The sequence below is a fragment of the Silene latifolia genome, chromosome 9, assembly GCF_048544455.1.
Source record: "Silene latifolia isolate original U9 population chromosome 9, ASM4854445v1, whole genome shotgun sequence".
NCBI lineage: Eukaryota > Viridiplantae > Streptophyta > Magnoliopsida > Caryophyllales > Caryophyllaceae > Silene > Silene latifolia.
In genome coordinates, this window is record NC_133534.1 from 101,456,459 (window position 1) to 101,474,506 (window position 18,048).

Sequence of the window (18,048 nt, forward strand, 5' to 3'; positions counted from 1 at the left end):
GTGGATAATCGGTGATGGTGATTGATTGGAGGAGATGTGGTGTGTGTGTGTGTGTGTGTGTGTGTATTTTTGTGCCTGTGTTGTGTCTGTGGTGGTGTGTCTGTTCCCTCAATTGTTGACCTTGTGTGGTTTTCTTTTGTTGTTTGTTTCTGTTGTGTCTGCCGTGATCCACTATGGTGAGCAGTCAGTCTTAGCAGGTTGTGATCTGGATGATAGCTGGGTGGTTGGCGGGATGAGTATATCACGAGTCACGACAGTAGTAGTTCACATAGTTGATAGTGGTTTTGAGTAGTATCTTTGTATCGTTAGTTTTTTTAATCACTTGTAATATAACTTAATTGTTCTTTTATCGACATTTGATTATTACTGTCCTCGGGCAACAGAGATGGTAACGCCCTTATATGCTAGGTAAAGTCTTGTTAAGGCTCCTTGGTATATGAGTGTGTTACACTGAGGATGAGTATCTGCATTTAAACATAGCGCAATATTGCAACTATTAACAATGAATATCGCAATTATTTTGTAAAAATGTCACAACACATCTACTAAATCAATAGTTTACAAAAGATTATAATAATCCAGTACGACAAATCTATACATTTTTATATGACATCATACAAACAACAATGACAAAATTATGATGACTTTTTTTTTGGTAAAATGTGAGATGTATATTATATATCATAAAGAATAATAATTACAAGCATAATAGACCCAAGACTTTAGGTTCGAAACTCACTAGGAGCAAACCATACAAATCAAATTTCTAGACTCAACAACCAATTCTTCTCAGCACTGGACATGTGATCATTCCGCTTGTATTTGATTATATGCTTCACATTGTCCTTAATCAATTGCACAACCCTATTTGGACTATCAAGCATTGCATTCATCCTTGCATTATTCCTCTATGTCCAAACATGGTAGTAGCTAGCAGCCAACACAAGAGCATAAACATTCTTTTGCACTTTTGATCCTGTAGAACTTACACCCCCTGTTGATGAGATTTGCAATCTGCACCAGTCCTTGATCTGCCCTAGAATAAGCTTGCTATACCCACACTCAAAGAACAGGTGTTCCTGAATTTCTAGTGCAGCTTCACAGATACAGCAACTATCAGAATTGCAGCAACCAATCCTGAATAGCTTCTCTCTTGTATTTATCCCATTATTCCTTATAAGCCAAAAGATCAGAGAATATTTAGGGATATTCCAGCTGCACCATACAGTCTCATACCAGACAGGTTTGGTTTGGTGAGGTCTCAGCCAGTCATATCCCCTACTTACAGTATATCCCCGATCATCAGGTATCCATTTTCCATCAGAGTAAGCAGGCTTCATGATTTCCTTAACTTTAAAAATATTTTTCCAAGTCCATGTAACATCTGCAGCAGGTCTATAGTCGTGCCAGGATTGTTGTTTTATATATATCTGATTTACCCACTTAATCCATAATCTATCAGCTTTACAATATAACCAGTCCACAAGCTTAGCCACAGTAACAATGTTCCAGATTTCAGCATTCTTCACCCCAAGGCCTCCTTCATTCTTTGGGAGTGTGATAGTGTCTCATTTAACAAGGGGCACTCTGTGGTATTCAGTACAACCATCCCAGAAGAAATTCCTACACACAGCTTCAATTCTCCTTATCACATTTTTTGGGAGAATAAAAATGTTAGCCCAGCAGTTGTACAAAGTGTTAAGAACTAAATTGATCAGGGTCAGTCTGCCAGTATAAGAAAGTTTCCTGGCTCCTAGACTCCTAACTTTATTCAGTATCTTCTCAGTGAGTACATGACATTCTCGTTTAGAAATTCTCCCTGGCTGGATAGGAAAACCAAGATACCTGAATGGCATTTGGCCTTCCACAAAGCCAGTAACATGTATAATATCATCTTTCAGCTTATTTGTCATGCCATTAAAATACACCTCAGACTTACTATTATTCATACTCAGTCCAGGTGTTTTTGAGAATGTGGAGAAAGCTCTGACAAGAAGCATAATTGACTGAGCTGTCCCTTTGCAAAACATTAGCAGATCATCTGCAAACATCAAAATTATGATGCAATATCATAGGTTTTTTTGGTATCGCATGACTGTATGAATGCTAATTTTCAATTTCTGAATTGAACTGTGATCACTAACTGTCAAAATTATGAACCGCATCACTGTACAATAAAACAACTTCAATTCTATATTATGAGATCGTAATTTTTAAGTCTTAAGCAATACGAATCCCTAATTTTCATAATTAAACAGTGTTAAACCCTAAATTCCCGATCAAACAACATTAAACCCTAATTGGCGCGATTAAAACAAGTAAAACATCTAATAAAAACCTACATTGATAATTAATCGTTTAAAATCATCAAGTACATGAAAGTACTGTATATAACTTGACATTTAATTTGTTTTTCTACTTCAGATCTATTAAATTCGTCTAATTCAAGGTACATACTATAATTTCGAACAGTATCAACATGTATACGCAATTTATTACTACATAAGATGAAATAAAATTGCAGAAATTGAAGAAAACGAGTAACGATTGTACCTCAACTATGTTTGTCAGAATTGTAATCCAAATTATTGAATCTATTGACCGAACAATGCTAGAATGTTGATTTTCAGTTGGAACCATCTTCTATTTTGGATGTTTTTTGCGGTTTTCAGTGATATTTTTAGAGAGGTTTATTTTATTTTATTTGATTTCAATTGTTTTTTACCTAAGTTTTGGACTTTTAGAGAGAGAAAATGAAAACTAAAAAATGGCTGTTGAACGGTTTTGTTTGTCAAATATGTGGGTGATATTGTGTCGTATATCGTATGATTCATATTTGGCCTCACGGGACGCACAAATATAGGTGTATATATATATATATATATATATATATATATATATATATAGGCAAGATCCGGTGAGTCCACCTATATTTTGAGTCCCATGAGTCTACTTCTGTATCACACGCTGTACACAAGAATATCACTTGTTAATTTTTGATAAAACACACATATGTGCTGTTAATCACACTTTTTTGATAAAACACACATATGTGCAATCAAATGCCTCGTACAACACTCACAAACATCTTAATACAGATGTGTTGCTGAAGCTAGTGAGCTAGTCACTTTGCAGAAGTAGCAAGTGGAAAAGCGAGCATGATCCAATTTTTTGAAAGGCTTAGGTGGTTTCCATCTAAAAGTTGCATTCACGTCAATTTTCAGATCAACTGGCGCAGTGACTGTGCATATTTAGTCTAAATATCAACAAGCAACGTTTCTTCATTCCGGAAAATTTGCACGCAATTGTGTGACTCTTGAGTGTATTGAGAAAGTGATATATGAGTATATGACTATTAAAAAGTGATTCCTCTTAACTACTTTGGCATTATAGCATAAATCTTTTGATTAAATAGTGAAGCCTTGTTTGGATTTAAGTCCCACTAAAGATAAAAGCTAGTCCTTGATTAGAATAGGATCATCCACTATTAAAAATGCTCTCTCTATTCATCTACTAACAAAAAATATGCTTACGAAAATCAAAAATTGTCCAACAAACAGCACGATGAAGTTGAATCCCAAAAACTGATGGATTCCATTCCCAACATCAACCTGGTTTCCTACTTTACGATATTCATCGTTAGTGGATAGTGACGCAGTTGCGAAAATTGCAACTGTCACTGTGCCACAACTCAAAAATTAAAACGTGTAGTTGAAAATACAATCTAAATGCAAATCAAGTCCGCTACTAAAATTAATACTCCCTACGTCCCATGTTGGAGTTATTGTTGTGTATAAGTGTGTTTCGTAGATTTTTTAGGAGAACATTGCTGTTAGATGTCTATGTTATTGTATGACGAATGAAGATGGTGACAGCCGGACTGACAGGCGGAGTTAGGTTCAGTGGTGTGATATTGTATAATATAACCCGTGATACTGTTTAGTACAATCAGTGGTATTGTTTATTGTAAGGTGTGATATTGTTTTGTATAACTTGTGATACTCTTTTACTGGACTCATAAACTCAGATACAATATCACAGGTTATACTAAACAATATCACAGCTTGGACTTACAAAAAAAAATCATAAAAAAAAATTATTCAAAAAAAATCGTAATATTTTTTTGTAGAGCGTGTGATGCATAAGTGGACTCACGGGACTCTAAAAGATAGGGTGGACTCATGTGATCCTAATTCTATATATATATATATATATATATATATATATATATATATATATATATATATATATATATATATATATATATATATATATATATATATATATATTTGGGATCCTGTGAGAACCATCAAGATAATGAGAAATATGAGAACCTCTCACAGCCCTTAGATTAAACTTATTTTTCCAACCCGTCTCCCTTAATTTTCTATCATCATACGTTTTATTACTCTACTCTCTCCTCCTTCATCACACTCCTTCCACGATAACTAATATTCTGTGATTTCGAGCACCATTACTCTGAGTTTGACCAAATTTGTCCTTACATCCGACTTTAATCGTGCTTCCTTCTTCGTTCTCGTTGATTTCATCATTGAATGTTCTGATTTCTAGCAGATTAAAATTTAGGTAAATCATCAATTTCCCTAATTTCTTTCTTATTCCTCAATTTCTTTGATTTTTATGATTCAAACGAGTTGATTAGGGTTGCATTACTGATTTTTAATTCTTTCTTTTTCAAATGTAGTTCGATTCAAATTGCCTGCATTTTTATTTGAAGATCTTGTCATTTCCTCATTAATTGATGAATATCGACCTAATTGTGCTTCATTCAGGTAAGTTTTTTTAATCTCGTATTAATTATTCTCAGTGGTATGTTAAGGAGTGAGAGCAATAACATGAGTTAGTAGAATAGGGAGAAGAAGAAGATGTGTGTAGCTCACCCCAAATCTCCTGATTATATATTTGTGTAGTAGGATTAATTTGAATCTGAAAATTTAAAATCTAAAGTTATAGTCAAGAATAATCAAAATGGTTCTGAGATGATGATTGGAAACCATCATAATCTTCATGATAAATAATCATAAACAAGCTAGTAGTGGTGAGATTTCCATACTATGGAATGAACACGGTCAAGATATAGTCAATGCATCATCACCAACTAGACAATTTGGAATAAAAAGCCTCTTAGACAGTTAGACCTTACTGTGGCAGAGAGGATTCTACGAAAAACTTTTGGTGATTAAGGAAGAAGGAAGTAAACAAGCTGTTAGTTGATGTCTAGCAAAAGTGTGTTTCTATGGTATATGTGAAGGAAATGTAGATTCATATACATATTAACATACTCATATATGTCTTAATAAATTTGTCATAAAATTAAATACGGATTTTATGCATGCAAACAATATGAAAAATAGAAGAGAAATCATGTCCTTACATTGGTGATTTCGGATTTATTGGGCACAAAAGAAATCTCCTTTTCTTTTGTTCTTGAGCTTTCCTAAGATGGAAGAACAAGATCCAAGTATAGGATCTCTCCTTAGGATTAATACCCAAAGCTTTCTCTTAATTAAGATTAATATTATAAGAACTAGTATAATATAAATCTTGAAGAAAATTGAACCAAAATATTATAAAACACTTGAATATTTTCGGTTTTTGGGGAGGAAGAAGATGGGAGTTTTTATCTCTCTAAAACTCTTATTTTAGATTAGTTGAAGAATGAATAATCCACCCACATAATCAAGGTAGTGTATATGAAAAATATAAGACAAAACCCTTGCCTTTCTCTCTTGGAAAACCGGTGGGTGGAGGAGGTTTAGGGGAGCCAATGCATGCCCACATTTGTCTTCACAAGGTTAATAGGGTTGCATGGCTACTCTTCCTTTTTAATCATTATGTTTACCACTTAATTATAAACACAATATTAATCCTAATACTCCTCCAATTTTTCGGCACATTGTGTAATATGGATTCCATATTATTTTTGTCAATTGTCAATATGTCACATGTCATATGTCACATAAATTTGTTATGTATTTTTAACATATTAAAAATCAACGTATTATCAAAAATACGTCACATACAAAAATCGACTTAGTAATATCATAATTACTTGTACCAAAAATTTTACCAATTTATAAATCACAACAGTTTGTATTTATAACAATTCATTCAAATTTAATTGTTACATTAAACAATTATTTCATCCGTGTAATTATACAATTTGATTACTCAGACCGTATCTCATTTAATCACATTTCAATTTGATACGTAAATTTTACTTCCAAAATCGTCCGTCAATTTTCAAGTAATTTAATTAACTCGTAACGTTATACGATTAATTAAATAATCAATTAAGAGTGTTGCCATATAGGTATGACCTAGGGGTCAATCGATCACCACCGTCACACGACAAAGTAATGTCAAACTCTAGTCACCAATCATTACCGATATATGTTGACCGATTTGACAAGTAACAATATTACTTCCCAATTGTATTCTTTATAATGAGATTCAAACATGTGATCATCATGATCATGATCGTGATCGCATTATTGTCGGAGGACACATATTCCAACAATCTCCCACTTGTCCTCGACAAGTGTGCGTCACCAATTCTCTTGTCCTATTACTATCTCCCACTCAATGCAAGGTGTCTTTCAGATCGTACTTGCAAGTGATCATATCGAGAGTGGTTTCCTCGATCCTGGAGAATAAGCGATTGACCAGGACTTATCTATCATAGATACTTTCCGAGCGTGGCCACGCATTTCGATTCATTACTCCTCGAGTGGCCCTGAGATATTGTTATAACCCTGACTAGGGATGGACAATTCCTATCGCACTCATTCCCTTCGACTAGCCACAGCCATCATAACCCAAAATATGCCCATTTGACCCCATTTGCGAAGGTCGTAGTAACACAAATCAAAGTTAATCTGAAACTGTGCCATCTTAGGAGAATAGTCTTTAGTCAAAAGAATCGACTCATTTGAATACTATAGTAGCTCTCGCCACGACCAGGCTATATAAATTGCCAGAACTCTATAAGCGGTCATTAGGCCCGACAAAATGTTCCTAACAGTCTGCCTATGTGATCGACTAGTCATCTCACATGACTCTATGGCACTTGAACTTGCCATCAATCGCATCACACTATAGTCACTTCGAGACGTCACCTCATATAAATAACTATGGGCAAAAATAATGTTAATCCATGTTCACTTTAACGGGGTTCAATTGTCTCTACAACCCGTTTGGATATAACAATGTACAAGGTGAGTTAATAACAACTCAAACGACAAATGTCGACATCACACTCGGGTAGTCAATATCATATTACAACCTTGTGATGTATATCATAAGTGTAAACACTTATTGATTGCAATAGAAGTTTTAACATGCCATGTGTCCATGTGTTCAAACCTCTTACACTTGCAATTTCCTTTACATTCATGTTCTCTCTCATAGCATGAATCTTACCAAGTACACATCAAGGTTCCCGACCTTGGTTTCGGTTCTTTAACTTGAAAGAACTTTCTTATCGACTATCACATAACGAACGAATTTGTGATGAATGACATAACTTGTACTGATCAAGTATTCCATCCACACACAATGCACTAGGTATATGTTTTGCAGATTCTGGTAACAATTTGTCAAGATTATTAGCCTAGCACTTCTCACAAGTCCTAGCTTAACTGGAAAGATTAGTTTTGAATAACTTTTTATTCAACTAAGCATCTTTCCAAAACTTCTTATTTCTCTTTCTAGGCTTGAAAGATCTGGGATTCTCATAAATCCTTATATGTGCTCGGATTTTCTACAATATGTGCAACCTCTTAACACACAATGGAACATTCCGTCAAACACCGAAATCGCTCATCGGATTCTACTTGAGAATTCATGACGTTTCTATTATGGCTTACCAATCAATCATCATGCTCTTATGCATATGATTCATAATTGGACATGTACATGATTATTCTAATGGCGGAAACATTAGTTACTAATAATCATGAGATCAACCGTTCTTAGGTTCAATGAACTACCATGACTGCTAATGGTAATCCCATTTTCATTCATATGAATAACCTATGTGTATGTTGATACGATGTGTATTTCTTAATACTAATCCAACATCCCTTGATGTAATTGGATTCATCATAGTCCATTTTCATCCAGAATTGAAAACTCACATCTTCCTTTATGAAGGAAGGTATTGGCTCGTCATTCTTCAATGAGTGATGAGTTATAACCCTTTTGAAGATGATTGCTCCCACTAAATTCCATGTCTTCACATGATAATTGCCAAACTCCCACTCAATTCTACATATTTCGAAATTGACTTCTCAATCGAAAATTTATTCAAGAATTTAAATATAAATTGCATTGCCAAGTTATTAGGATAAAACCATATATGTTCCCATCATATCCCTTCAAAATACCTATTTTGAAGTGGTCTCATCTTAACCTTACGGAAAGATATTTTAAATCTCCAACACACTCATGTCATAATGATGTGTAGTAATGTCATTATTCAAATATAAACAATATCTAGAATACGTCCTTCGCAAATACCCTTTTGGAAGGAGGTTTAACCATTTCATAGTGAGGTTAAGCAATGACATTTGCGTGGTTAAAACTTTGGTCATTGAAGATATCGGTATATCAATCTTTGCAACTCGATCATAACTAGTGTGTAACTTTGATTTATTTAGGCTCTTAAGTAAATCTCAAGGTTGAAACTATTGGTCAAATGTTTCATAAACTAAGTCAAAAACTTGTTAAGACTTTACATTAGTCATTTTTCTTCCAAAACTTTCTTTTGGTCTCCTCGTGTAGTTATCTTGAGAATAATCTCTTATGATTACTTCACTTGGTCTCTTTAGTCATATAGAACTAACTTGAGACCATAGATCTCATCTATTCGGCATACTATGTAAATAGATACACCTTTATTCAAATCATTCTCTCTTGCCTAGATCTTCATTTACACAAGTACACAATTTTATCTTGCCTTGTGTGTTGTGTCCTCATTTTTCTCCCACTCTATCTTTAGAATAAAAATACACTATAGATTCAAAGATAGCATTGTGGGGTAATATCCGTATAAGACCCTTCAATTATAGGATTATAACGCAAATTTTATATGCAAATTATTGTCATAAACGAAAACAATGATGAAACGATAAAGATCAAGGAATAACCTTCGGTCCTAGTGCAAATTGGCAATGAGAGATCAAAGTAGATCTCCTCCTAAATGATGCACCCAAGATCGTCTGAGAAATGCCCTTGTGCTAGAATGAATCCTCTAATTGCCTTGCAATATTGAGAGGATTGTTTTGTGAGTTTTCGTTGGATGAGAGATCCGAATTTTGAGAGGCAATTTTCTCAAAACCCTCAATTTTCCTCAAAATGAATGATTAGGGCAAATAGGAGAGGAAGCTCTCCTTTTGAGCTTGGTTCGGCCGTGAGCTTTAGATGGGGAGAGTGGGCTTTCCACTTTCTCTTATTTTTAACTCATGGTACGACCCGAAATGCGCTAAATGTATATGACACGGTTTCATTATAAACTGTCATCGGTTATCGGATATTAAAGCATCAACTAATAACACGGATTAGTTGAATCATTAATACGTGTCCGACAAAGACAATATCGTATAATTAATTTATCCAATATACATTAATCAAATATAAATTGCTTATATTTAATTTTACGAATTAACCGCTTAATTCGTCTTTAGCCATTTTTATTTAATTCGTATTAAATAAAATATCTCAACATCACATTTTGACTAATTATTAGTCAAATAACTCAGACTAACTGGTTAGTCAAATTTGGCATCTACATGACTGTATTTTCATACCGTCACATCTCTCAAACGTATCCTATAGGTGTGACTTTTAGGGACCAGTTGATCACCGCCATCAGAATGACAATAACGTCAAACTTATCTAGCAAGCCAACCGTTATTGATAAACGTGGATCAACTGATAATAATACCAAAAGTATGCCCTTTGATCCTTTTAGAGATTTATAAGTCCTTGCACTAACTGTAAAGGACACCAGCCCCAACAAGCTCCCACTTGTCCGTACAAGTGTATGTGCAATGACGTTATCCGCACTCACTGGAGGACACAGCTCCAACGAAACTCCCACTTGTCCGTACAAGTGTATGTGCGATAACCGATTCTCATATTCATTTAAAATTTCTCCCACTCAATGTAAAACAATTTGCAGATCCGGATCCGCAAAGGTCGTATTTTACAATCGATCTGTATCTAGAGTGGTTTCCCCGACTAGAGAGTAACTTAACTGATAAAACGAATACGTATTCGAGCATGGCCATGCTTTTCGCGATTCTGACTCCTCGAGTGGCCCTGAGAAATATCGAGTACCTGATAAAGGCTGAATATTTTCTTCAACTCGAACTCCTTCCGATCTAAGCACAGCATGAAATGACCCAGAAACAATCTACTTGGCCCCCTGTTACGGATGACCGTGAGAAAGAAACCAAAGTCACCCAAAATCTGCCTTAGTCTCAAGAGACAGTCGATAGTCAAAAGAATCGACTCTTAGGATCACCATGGAAGTCCTATCCACGACCGGGCACCGAATGTTATAAAACATTTAGGACTCCACGTCGATGTCACAATTGTGTCCTACGAAATATCCGTATAAATCGCCTCTGTGATTGGTCAGTCAACCTGTTGACTTATGGCTCGTTGAACCCACCATCAACCAACGTCACAAAATAATTGCCAGAGTTATCAGCTCATGTGGGCAATTAAGGACTAAAAATATAATGTTTGTTCAGTTCACTTTGTGGTGTTCAAAATTGTCGTACAAATCCACATGAAAAACAAAATATATATAAATATCAAAATGATGATGTCGTATAAAGTACAAAAGAGAATGAATCTAATCCATAAAAGAGTACTACAACTTAGGAACACGTTTAATTCCCATGGAATTAACGTGCCCTTCATGCTTATCTTGTCGTAATGGTTTAGTGAGAGGATCTGCTATGTTATCATTTGTAGCAATCTTTTCTATCACTACTTCCTTTTGCTCCACGTAATCTCGGATTAGATGAGCTTTCCGTTGTACATGTCTAGACTTGTTGCTAGACTTAGGCTCCTTAGCTTGGAAGATGGCACCACTATTGTCGCAATAGATGGTGATCGGGTCATTCGAACTAGGCACTACAGATAGCCCATGTAAGAATTGACGCATCCATATCGCTTCCTTTGTAGCTTCAGACGCGGCATAGTACTCGGACTCAGTCGTAGAATCTGCTGTAACAGTTTGTTTGGAACTCTTCCGGTGATCTGCAGCGCCATTAAGAGTAAAAACGAATCCAGCATCGAGATTTCGAGTCATCACGATCCGTTTGAAAGCTAGCATCTGCAGAATCTTAGGTTGCGCATAGCTTTTGTTCGCCTCCATAAGTCAATGCCCAATCTTTAGTCCTCCGTAGGTACTTAAGAATGTTCTGTGACCATCCAATGTGATTCACCTGGATCTTTGTTGGAATCGACTTGTCATACTCAATGCATATGCCACGTCCGGACGTGTGCATATCATGGCATACATGATTGATCCTATAGCCGAGGCATAAGGAATCCGTGTCATGCGCTCTTTCTCTTCCGGTGTCTCTGGTGACTGAGACTTGCTCAAATGCACCCCTGGAGCCATAGGAAGAAACCCCTTCTTGGAGTTAGTCATGCTGAATCTCTCTAGGACTTTGTCTATGTAAGACTCCTGACTGAGAGATAACATCCGTCGTGATCTATCTCGATAGATACGGATGCCTAGAATTCTTTGTGCCTCTCCCAGATCTTTCATCTGGAAATGGTTTTTCAACCATACTTTCACCGAAGTTAAGAGAGGTATGTCATTCCCAATCAGGAGTATGTCATCGACATACAATATTAGGAATACAATCTTGCTCCCACTCGACTTGATATAAAGACATGGTTCCTCGACCGATCGAGTAAATCCATTTTCTTTAATCACTTGGTCGAAGCGATGATTCCAACTCCGAGATGCTTGCTAAAGTCCATAAATGGAACGCTTAAGCTTGCACACTTTCTTAGGATGTTGTGGATCGATGAAACCTTCGGGTTGTACCATGTACAACTCTTCCTCCAAAAAGCCGTTTAAGAAGGCGGTTTTCACGTCCATTTGCCAAATTTCATAATCATGAAAAGCGGCAATCGCTAAGATAATCCAAATGGAACGCAGCATGACTACGGGTGCAAAAATCTCATCGTAGTGCAAACCTGGCACTTGAGTGAAACCTTTAGCAACTAGTCGTGCTTTGTAGATATCTTGTTGACCTTTCACAGAATGCTTTATCTTGTAAAGCCATTTGCATTGAAGGGGACGAACCTTAGCAGGTAAGTCAACAAGATCCCACACGTTGTTCTCATACATAGAGTCCATCTCGGATTGCATGGCCTCAAGCCATAGCTTTGAGTCGGAACTAGTCATGGCACCTTTATAGGTTGCGGGTTCACTACTCGTTAAGAGTAGAACGTCATCTATGTCATGTTCCTCGACCATACCAATGTATCTGTCCGGAGGAATAGAGACTCTTCCCGACCTCCTAGGTTCCTCAGGAATATTCACCGGAGCCGGGATTGTAGGAATTGATTCCTCCAATGGTTGCTCGGTATTTGGTTCTAGAACCTCCGACAGGTCGAAGGTTCTATCACTCTTTGCATTCTCGAGAAATTCCTTCTCTAAGAATGTCGCACTAGCCGCAACAAAAACACGTTGTTCGGTTGGCGAATAGAAGTAATGACCAAGTGTTCCTTTAGGATAACCTATAAAGTATGTCTTGACCGATCGCGGGCCGAGCTTATCCTCGTGTCTCCACTTGACATAAGCCTCGCAGCCCCAAACCCGTATAAAGGACAAGTTAGGGACCGTTCCCTTCCATAGTTCATATGGAGTCTTGTCAACAGCTTTAGACGGACTTCGGTTAAGTATTAGAGCGGTGACAGGAGAAGAGCATAACCCCACAATGAGTCAGGTAACACGGTGTGACTCATCATGGATCGAACCATATCAAGTAGTGTTCGATTTCTCCGTTCGGACACACCATTCAGCTGAGGTGTTCCAGGTGGAGTTAACTGTAGGGCAATCCCACAGTCTTTAAGGTGTTTTAATCTTTCTACCCAATAGGTTCTGTACCCTATTCTGGTATTCCTTGAATTTCTCAAAGGATTCACTTTTGTGCTTCATTAAGTAGACATAGCCATATCTACTTAAATCGTCCGTGAAAGTGATGATATACCTATAGCCTTCTCGTGCGGTGATTGACATAGGACCACATACATCCGTGTGTATGAGTCCTAATAGGTCAGCAGCGCGCATTCCAACACCTTTGAAGGAAATCCGAGTCATCTTACCGATGAGACATGATTCACACGTGCCAAATGATTGAAAATCAAAGGCCGAGATAGCTCCATTCTTTATGAGCTGTTTTACGCGTTTCTCATTAATGTGTCCCATACGGCAGTGCCATAGATACGTTTGATCTTTGTCACCAACCTTTAACTTTTTATTCATTACGTGTAATATTTCGGTGGTCTGATCTAAAACATAAATTCCGTTCATGGAAAGCGCCTTGCCATAAATCATATCGTGTAAAGAGAAAATGCAAGTATTATTCTCTATTACAAATGAAAATCCAAGTTTGTCAAGTGCGTAAACCGAAATAATGTTTTTCGAAAGACTGGGTACATAATAGCGATTATATAAAAATAACTCAAATCCGCTAGGAAGCTGGATCACGTATGTTCCCCTTGAGACGGCGGCCACTCGTGCTCCATTCCCAACACGCAGGTCCACCTCACCCTTTACGAGGGGTTCGATGTTTCGGAGCCCCTGCACATGATTACACAGATGAGAACCACAACCAGTATCAAGTACCCAAGTTCCGTAACTTGCGTGGTTAATCTCAATCATATGAATAAAAGTAGAAGAAGAAGACATACCAACAGGTTTAACACGACCTGCCTTTAAGTCCTCATGATAAACAGGACATGTACGCCTCCAATGCCCAATCTTGTGGCAATGATGGCATTCCATGTTTTCATTCTTGCTCTTTGTCGCGCCTGATGAGGTGCTCGACTCACCAGGCCCACTCTTACCCGAACCCGACTTCTTGAACTTCGGTTTACCTCGCTAGGTTTGCACGAGCTTTGCCCTTACCCTTTCCCTTGTTTGTCACAACGAGAACATCTTGTTTCATGCTCCCACTGGACTTCATGTCCTTCTCGGTCTGTACGAGAAGGGAGTGCAGTTCATGGGGGCTTTTCTTCAAATCATTCATATAGTAATTCGCTCTAAAGAGCGCAAAACCATCGTGGAGTGAATGAAGCATGCGGTCGATCACAATGTTCTCGCTGATCTTACAATCAAAGGTCTCCAACTTCTCGACATTCTCAATCATCTTTGAGAATGTGTGGGCTAACTGGTTGGCCCTTTCGGAGTCTCGCATCAAAGAAGCGAGTGGTATGCTCATAGGTCACGATTCTCGGTGCTTTCGAGAATTCCTTAGTGAGCGTGGTGAAAATCTTGTTTGCACCATGGGCTATGAAGCGTTTCTGCAAATTGGGTTCCATTGCAAAAATGAGTACGTTTTTAATCGCACCCGCTTCCATACAGAAATCGTTAAACTTTGCGATTTCATTAGCTCTAGCCGTGGGACCTGGGTTTGCCGGGATGGGCTCTAATAGATATTTGAGCTTCCCATCGCAGCGGCGAGCATTCCGTAATGCCGCCTCCCAATCCGCGAAGTTTGATCCATCATTCTTGATCGAGTAGGCGATTCATCTGATTCATGAAGATCCGAAGCCAGGACTCACGGTCCAATGTGGCACTTGGCATTGGGTCGTTAGTATGACCAGCCATTTGTTATAGCAGTTAAATAGATCGTGTTCTACACTGAAAAAGAAAGAAAAACAAAAACGAAATAAGCAACTCATCGAGGTGATTTAAGTCTATTTAAAATTCATTTTAACGTGTAGACTCATGGCACTTGCATAATTGATCTCCCTCAAGAATAATACAAGTGATCCCAAGACTCAATTTCTGTAAATTGATAAGCCAACTGTTTAGCTAATTCTTCCGTAAGAATTCTTGGTCGATAGATTTCCGTAAATCCTATCTATAGTCCACCATGATCACAGGATCGTACGAGTGACCATAGTGTTGAGATAAAATAGGTCAATCAGTTCCAACTTACCCGACGTAGAAGGGGTCATATTATGCCTACCGACGAAGAAGGGACTCATTGGAGTTTGACCTATAAAGACTATTCTCAATTTTTGTTTATACGAGGAAGATCCCATCAACTAAATTATAAATCATATTAAGTGAACGAATAACTAGCGTCTGCGTGAATGAATTAATTTGGGTGATGGCTTAAAATCATGTGACATAAGAATGTCAAAGAAAACTAAATCGTGACCTCTATATGTGTCAGTTTTCATGCAATAATTAGGTGGTTTGGTTTTTAGGCGGAATATGATGCATATTATCGTTACGAAAAAAAAGAAATAAAAGAATGCAATACGTAAATAAAAATCCTAGTGTGGCCTATCCTTATAAAAAGAACATAAAACTTTGGAATCCACCGTTGGACCCGAGAAGCTTGTCTTGATGTTCCATCTTGTTCCATGTAGCGGGAGTGAGCATCCGGTCTCCATCTTTGGTCTTCTCAAAATTACAATTTAAAATTTACAAATATAAACCTATTTACATTCTTAATAAAAAACTGTAATTAAAAGAAATAAAAATGGAGATACGAGATCTCAAAATACAACCAAGACCGTGTTCCATCATTACGGTAACACGTTCTACTAAGGCCACACTAAGTTACAACCGTTTGTAAAATAAATAAATACGTAATTAAAAGCATTCAAAATAATCAAAAACGATAAATAAAATGCATCAACTAAATTAAATTTATTCGTGACATAATTCCGTAATTATGTTAAATTATCCAAACCACCTTTTTAACAATTAAAATTATGTGACAAAACCGCTTCATCAACTTAATTTTAATTCATGATAATCCGTTACTTTAAATCGTTTTAAAGTAACTAAATTGTTCGTGGGTGAACCGTTTCACTATCAAACGAGTGCATAAATCCGTATTATGCAATAATGGCCGAAAAAAAAAACAGGAAATTTTTTTTTTTTCTTTTACTGCTGGGCGTGAACAGTACCCACGAAAAAAAAAATTTTTTTTTTTATTTTGGAGCTAAAAACCGAGAGCTCAAAAAAAAACAACAATCGGCTCAAAAAACGTGAGCCTCATCAAGAACAAGCAAAATCGATTTGACAAAACTCAATTGCAATTTGAACATAATCCGGATTAAAACAAAATTACAAATGACATGATCTTCACATATTGTTGTAATTATCGTTTAAAACAACAATTCGCAAAGAACAAATCGAAAACAAACAAGAGATCGAATGATCTAACAAAATGTGTGGCACGCAAAACGATGCAAAAACAGAAAACAGGCCATTAAGGCCTCACGGTTTTCCCAAAAAAAATTCTGGCCGAGACAAAAAAAATTGCCACACGAAATTTTATGCAATCATTTTGATAGATCTCTAACATATTGCAATGAATATCGATTACAAAACAATATGCAAAGATCAAAATGAAAACAAAACAAACGACAACCATCACCATGTAAACTTGACACGGATCCCAAGGCACACAAAAACGCAGCAAACGCAGCAACAAAAAATAATGCCGTGATGAATAAAAGGCTGCCGTGACAAAAAATTAAGGAAAAATCCATCGATTCAAAATTCGTTTGATGAAAATCACATAGAAAAATTTACGTGGCCTGGCTCTGATACCACTTGTGGGGTAATATCCGTATAAGACCCTTTAATTATAGGATTATAACGCAAAGTTTATATGCAAATTATTGTCATAAACGAAAACAATGATGAAACGATAAAGATCAAGGAATAACCTTCGGTCCTAGTGCAAATTGGCAATGAGAGATCAAAGTAGATCTCCTCCTAAATGATGCACCCAAGATCGTCTGAGAAATGCCCTTGTGCTAGAATGAATCCTCTAATTGCCTTGCAATATTGAGAGGATTGTTTTGTGAGTTTTCGTTGGATGAGAGATCCGAATTTTGAGAGGCAATTTTCTCAAAACCCTCAATTTTCCTCAAAATGAATGATTAGGGCAAATAGGAGAGGAAGCTCTCCTTTTGAGCTTGGTTCGGCCGTGAGCTTTAGATTGGGAGAGTGGGCTTTCCACTTTCTCTTATTTTTAACTCATGGTACGACCCGAAATGCGCTAAATGTATATGACACGGTTTCATTATAAACTGTCATCGGTTATCGGATATTAAAGCATCAACTAATAACACGGATTAGTTGAATCATTAATACGTGTCCGACAAAGACAATATCGTATAATTAATTTATCCAATATACATTAATCAAATATAAATTGCTTATATTTAATTTTACGAATTAACCGCTTAATTCGTCTTTAGCCATTTTTATTTAATCTGTATTAAATAAAATATCTCAACATCACATTTTGACTAATTATTAGTCAAATAACTCAGACTAACTGGTTAGTTAAATTTGGCATCTACATGACTGTATTTTCATACCGTCACATCTCTCAAACGTATCCTATAGGTGTGACTTTTAGGGACCAGTTGATCACCGCCATCTGTATGACAATAACGTCAAACTTATCTAGCAAGCCAACCGTTATTGATAAACGTGGATCAACTGATAATAATACCAAAAGTATGCCCTTTGATCCTTTTGGAGATTTATAAGTCCTTGCACTAACTGTAAAGGACACCAGCCCCAACAAACACATCAACAAGGGCACGGGGTAGCCGATGCAACCCTTATCAATAACTTTTGTTGAGTTCAATCCAAATTTCGAATAAATGTGTCCATTATCCAAACCCACATTAACTTAGGCACGGGGTAGCCGATGCAACCCTCATCAACATGAATTCGGTGGATAGACATTTATCACCCACTTCCCCTACGTAACAAGGTTTGTA

At 36.8% G+C, this 18,048-nt stretch overlaps 1 protein-coding gene across 1 annotated transcript; it reads right to left on the bottom strand.

The window, feature by feature from the left end:
* Positions 1-908: 908 nt before the first annotated feature.
* Positions 909-2,051, bottom strand: LOC141601416 (uncharacterized). Its single transcript, XM_074421696.1, has 2 exons — positions 1,632-2,051; positions 909-1,547 (listed from the first exon to the last, which is right to left on the bottom strand). The coding sequence occupies exons 1-2, from the start codon at positions 2,049-2,051 to the stop codon at positions 909-911; spliced, it is 1,059 nt and encodes a 352-aa protein (XP_074277797.1).
* Between the last annotated feature and the right edge of the window lie 15,997 nt (positions 2,052-18,048).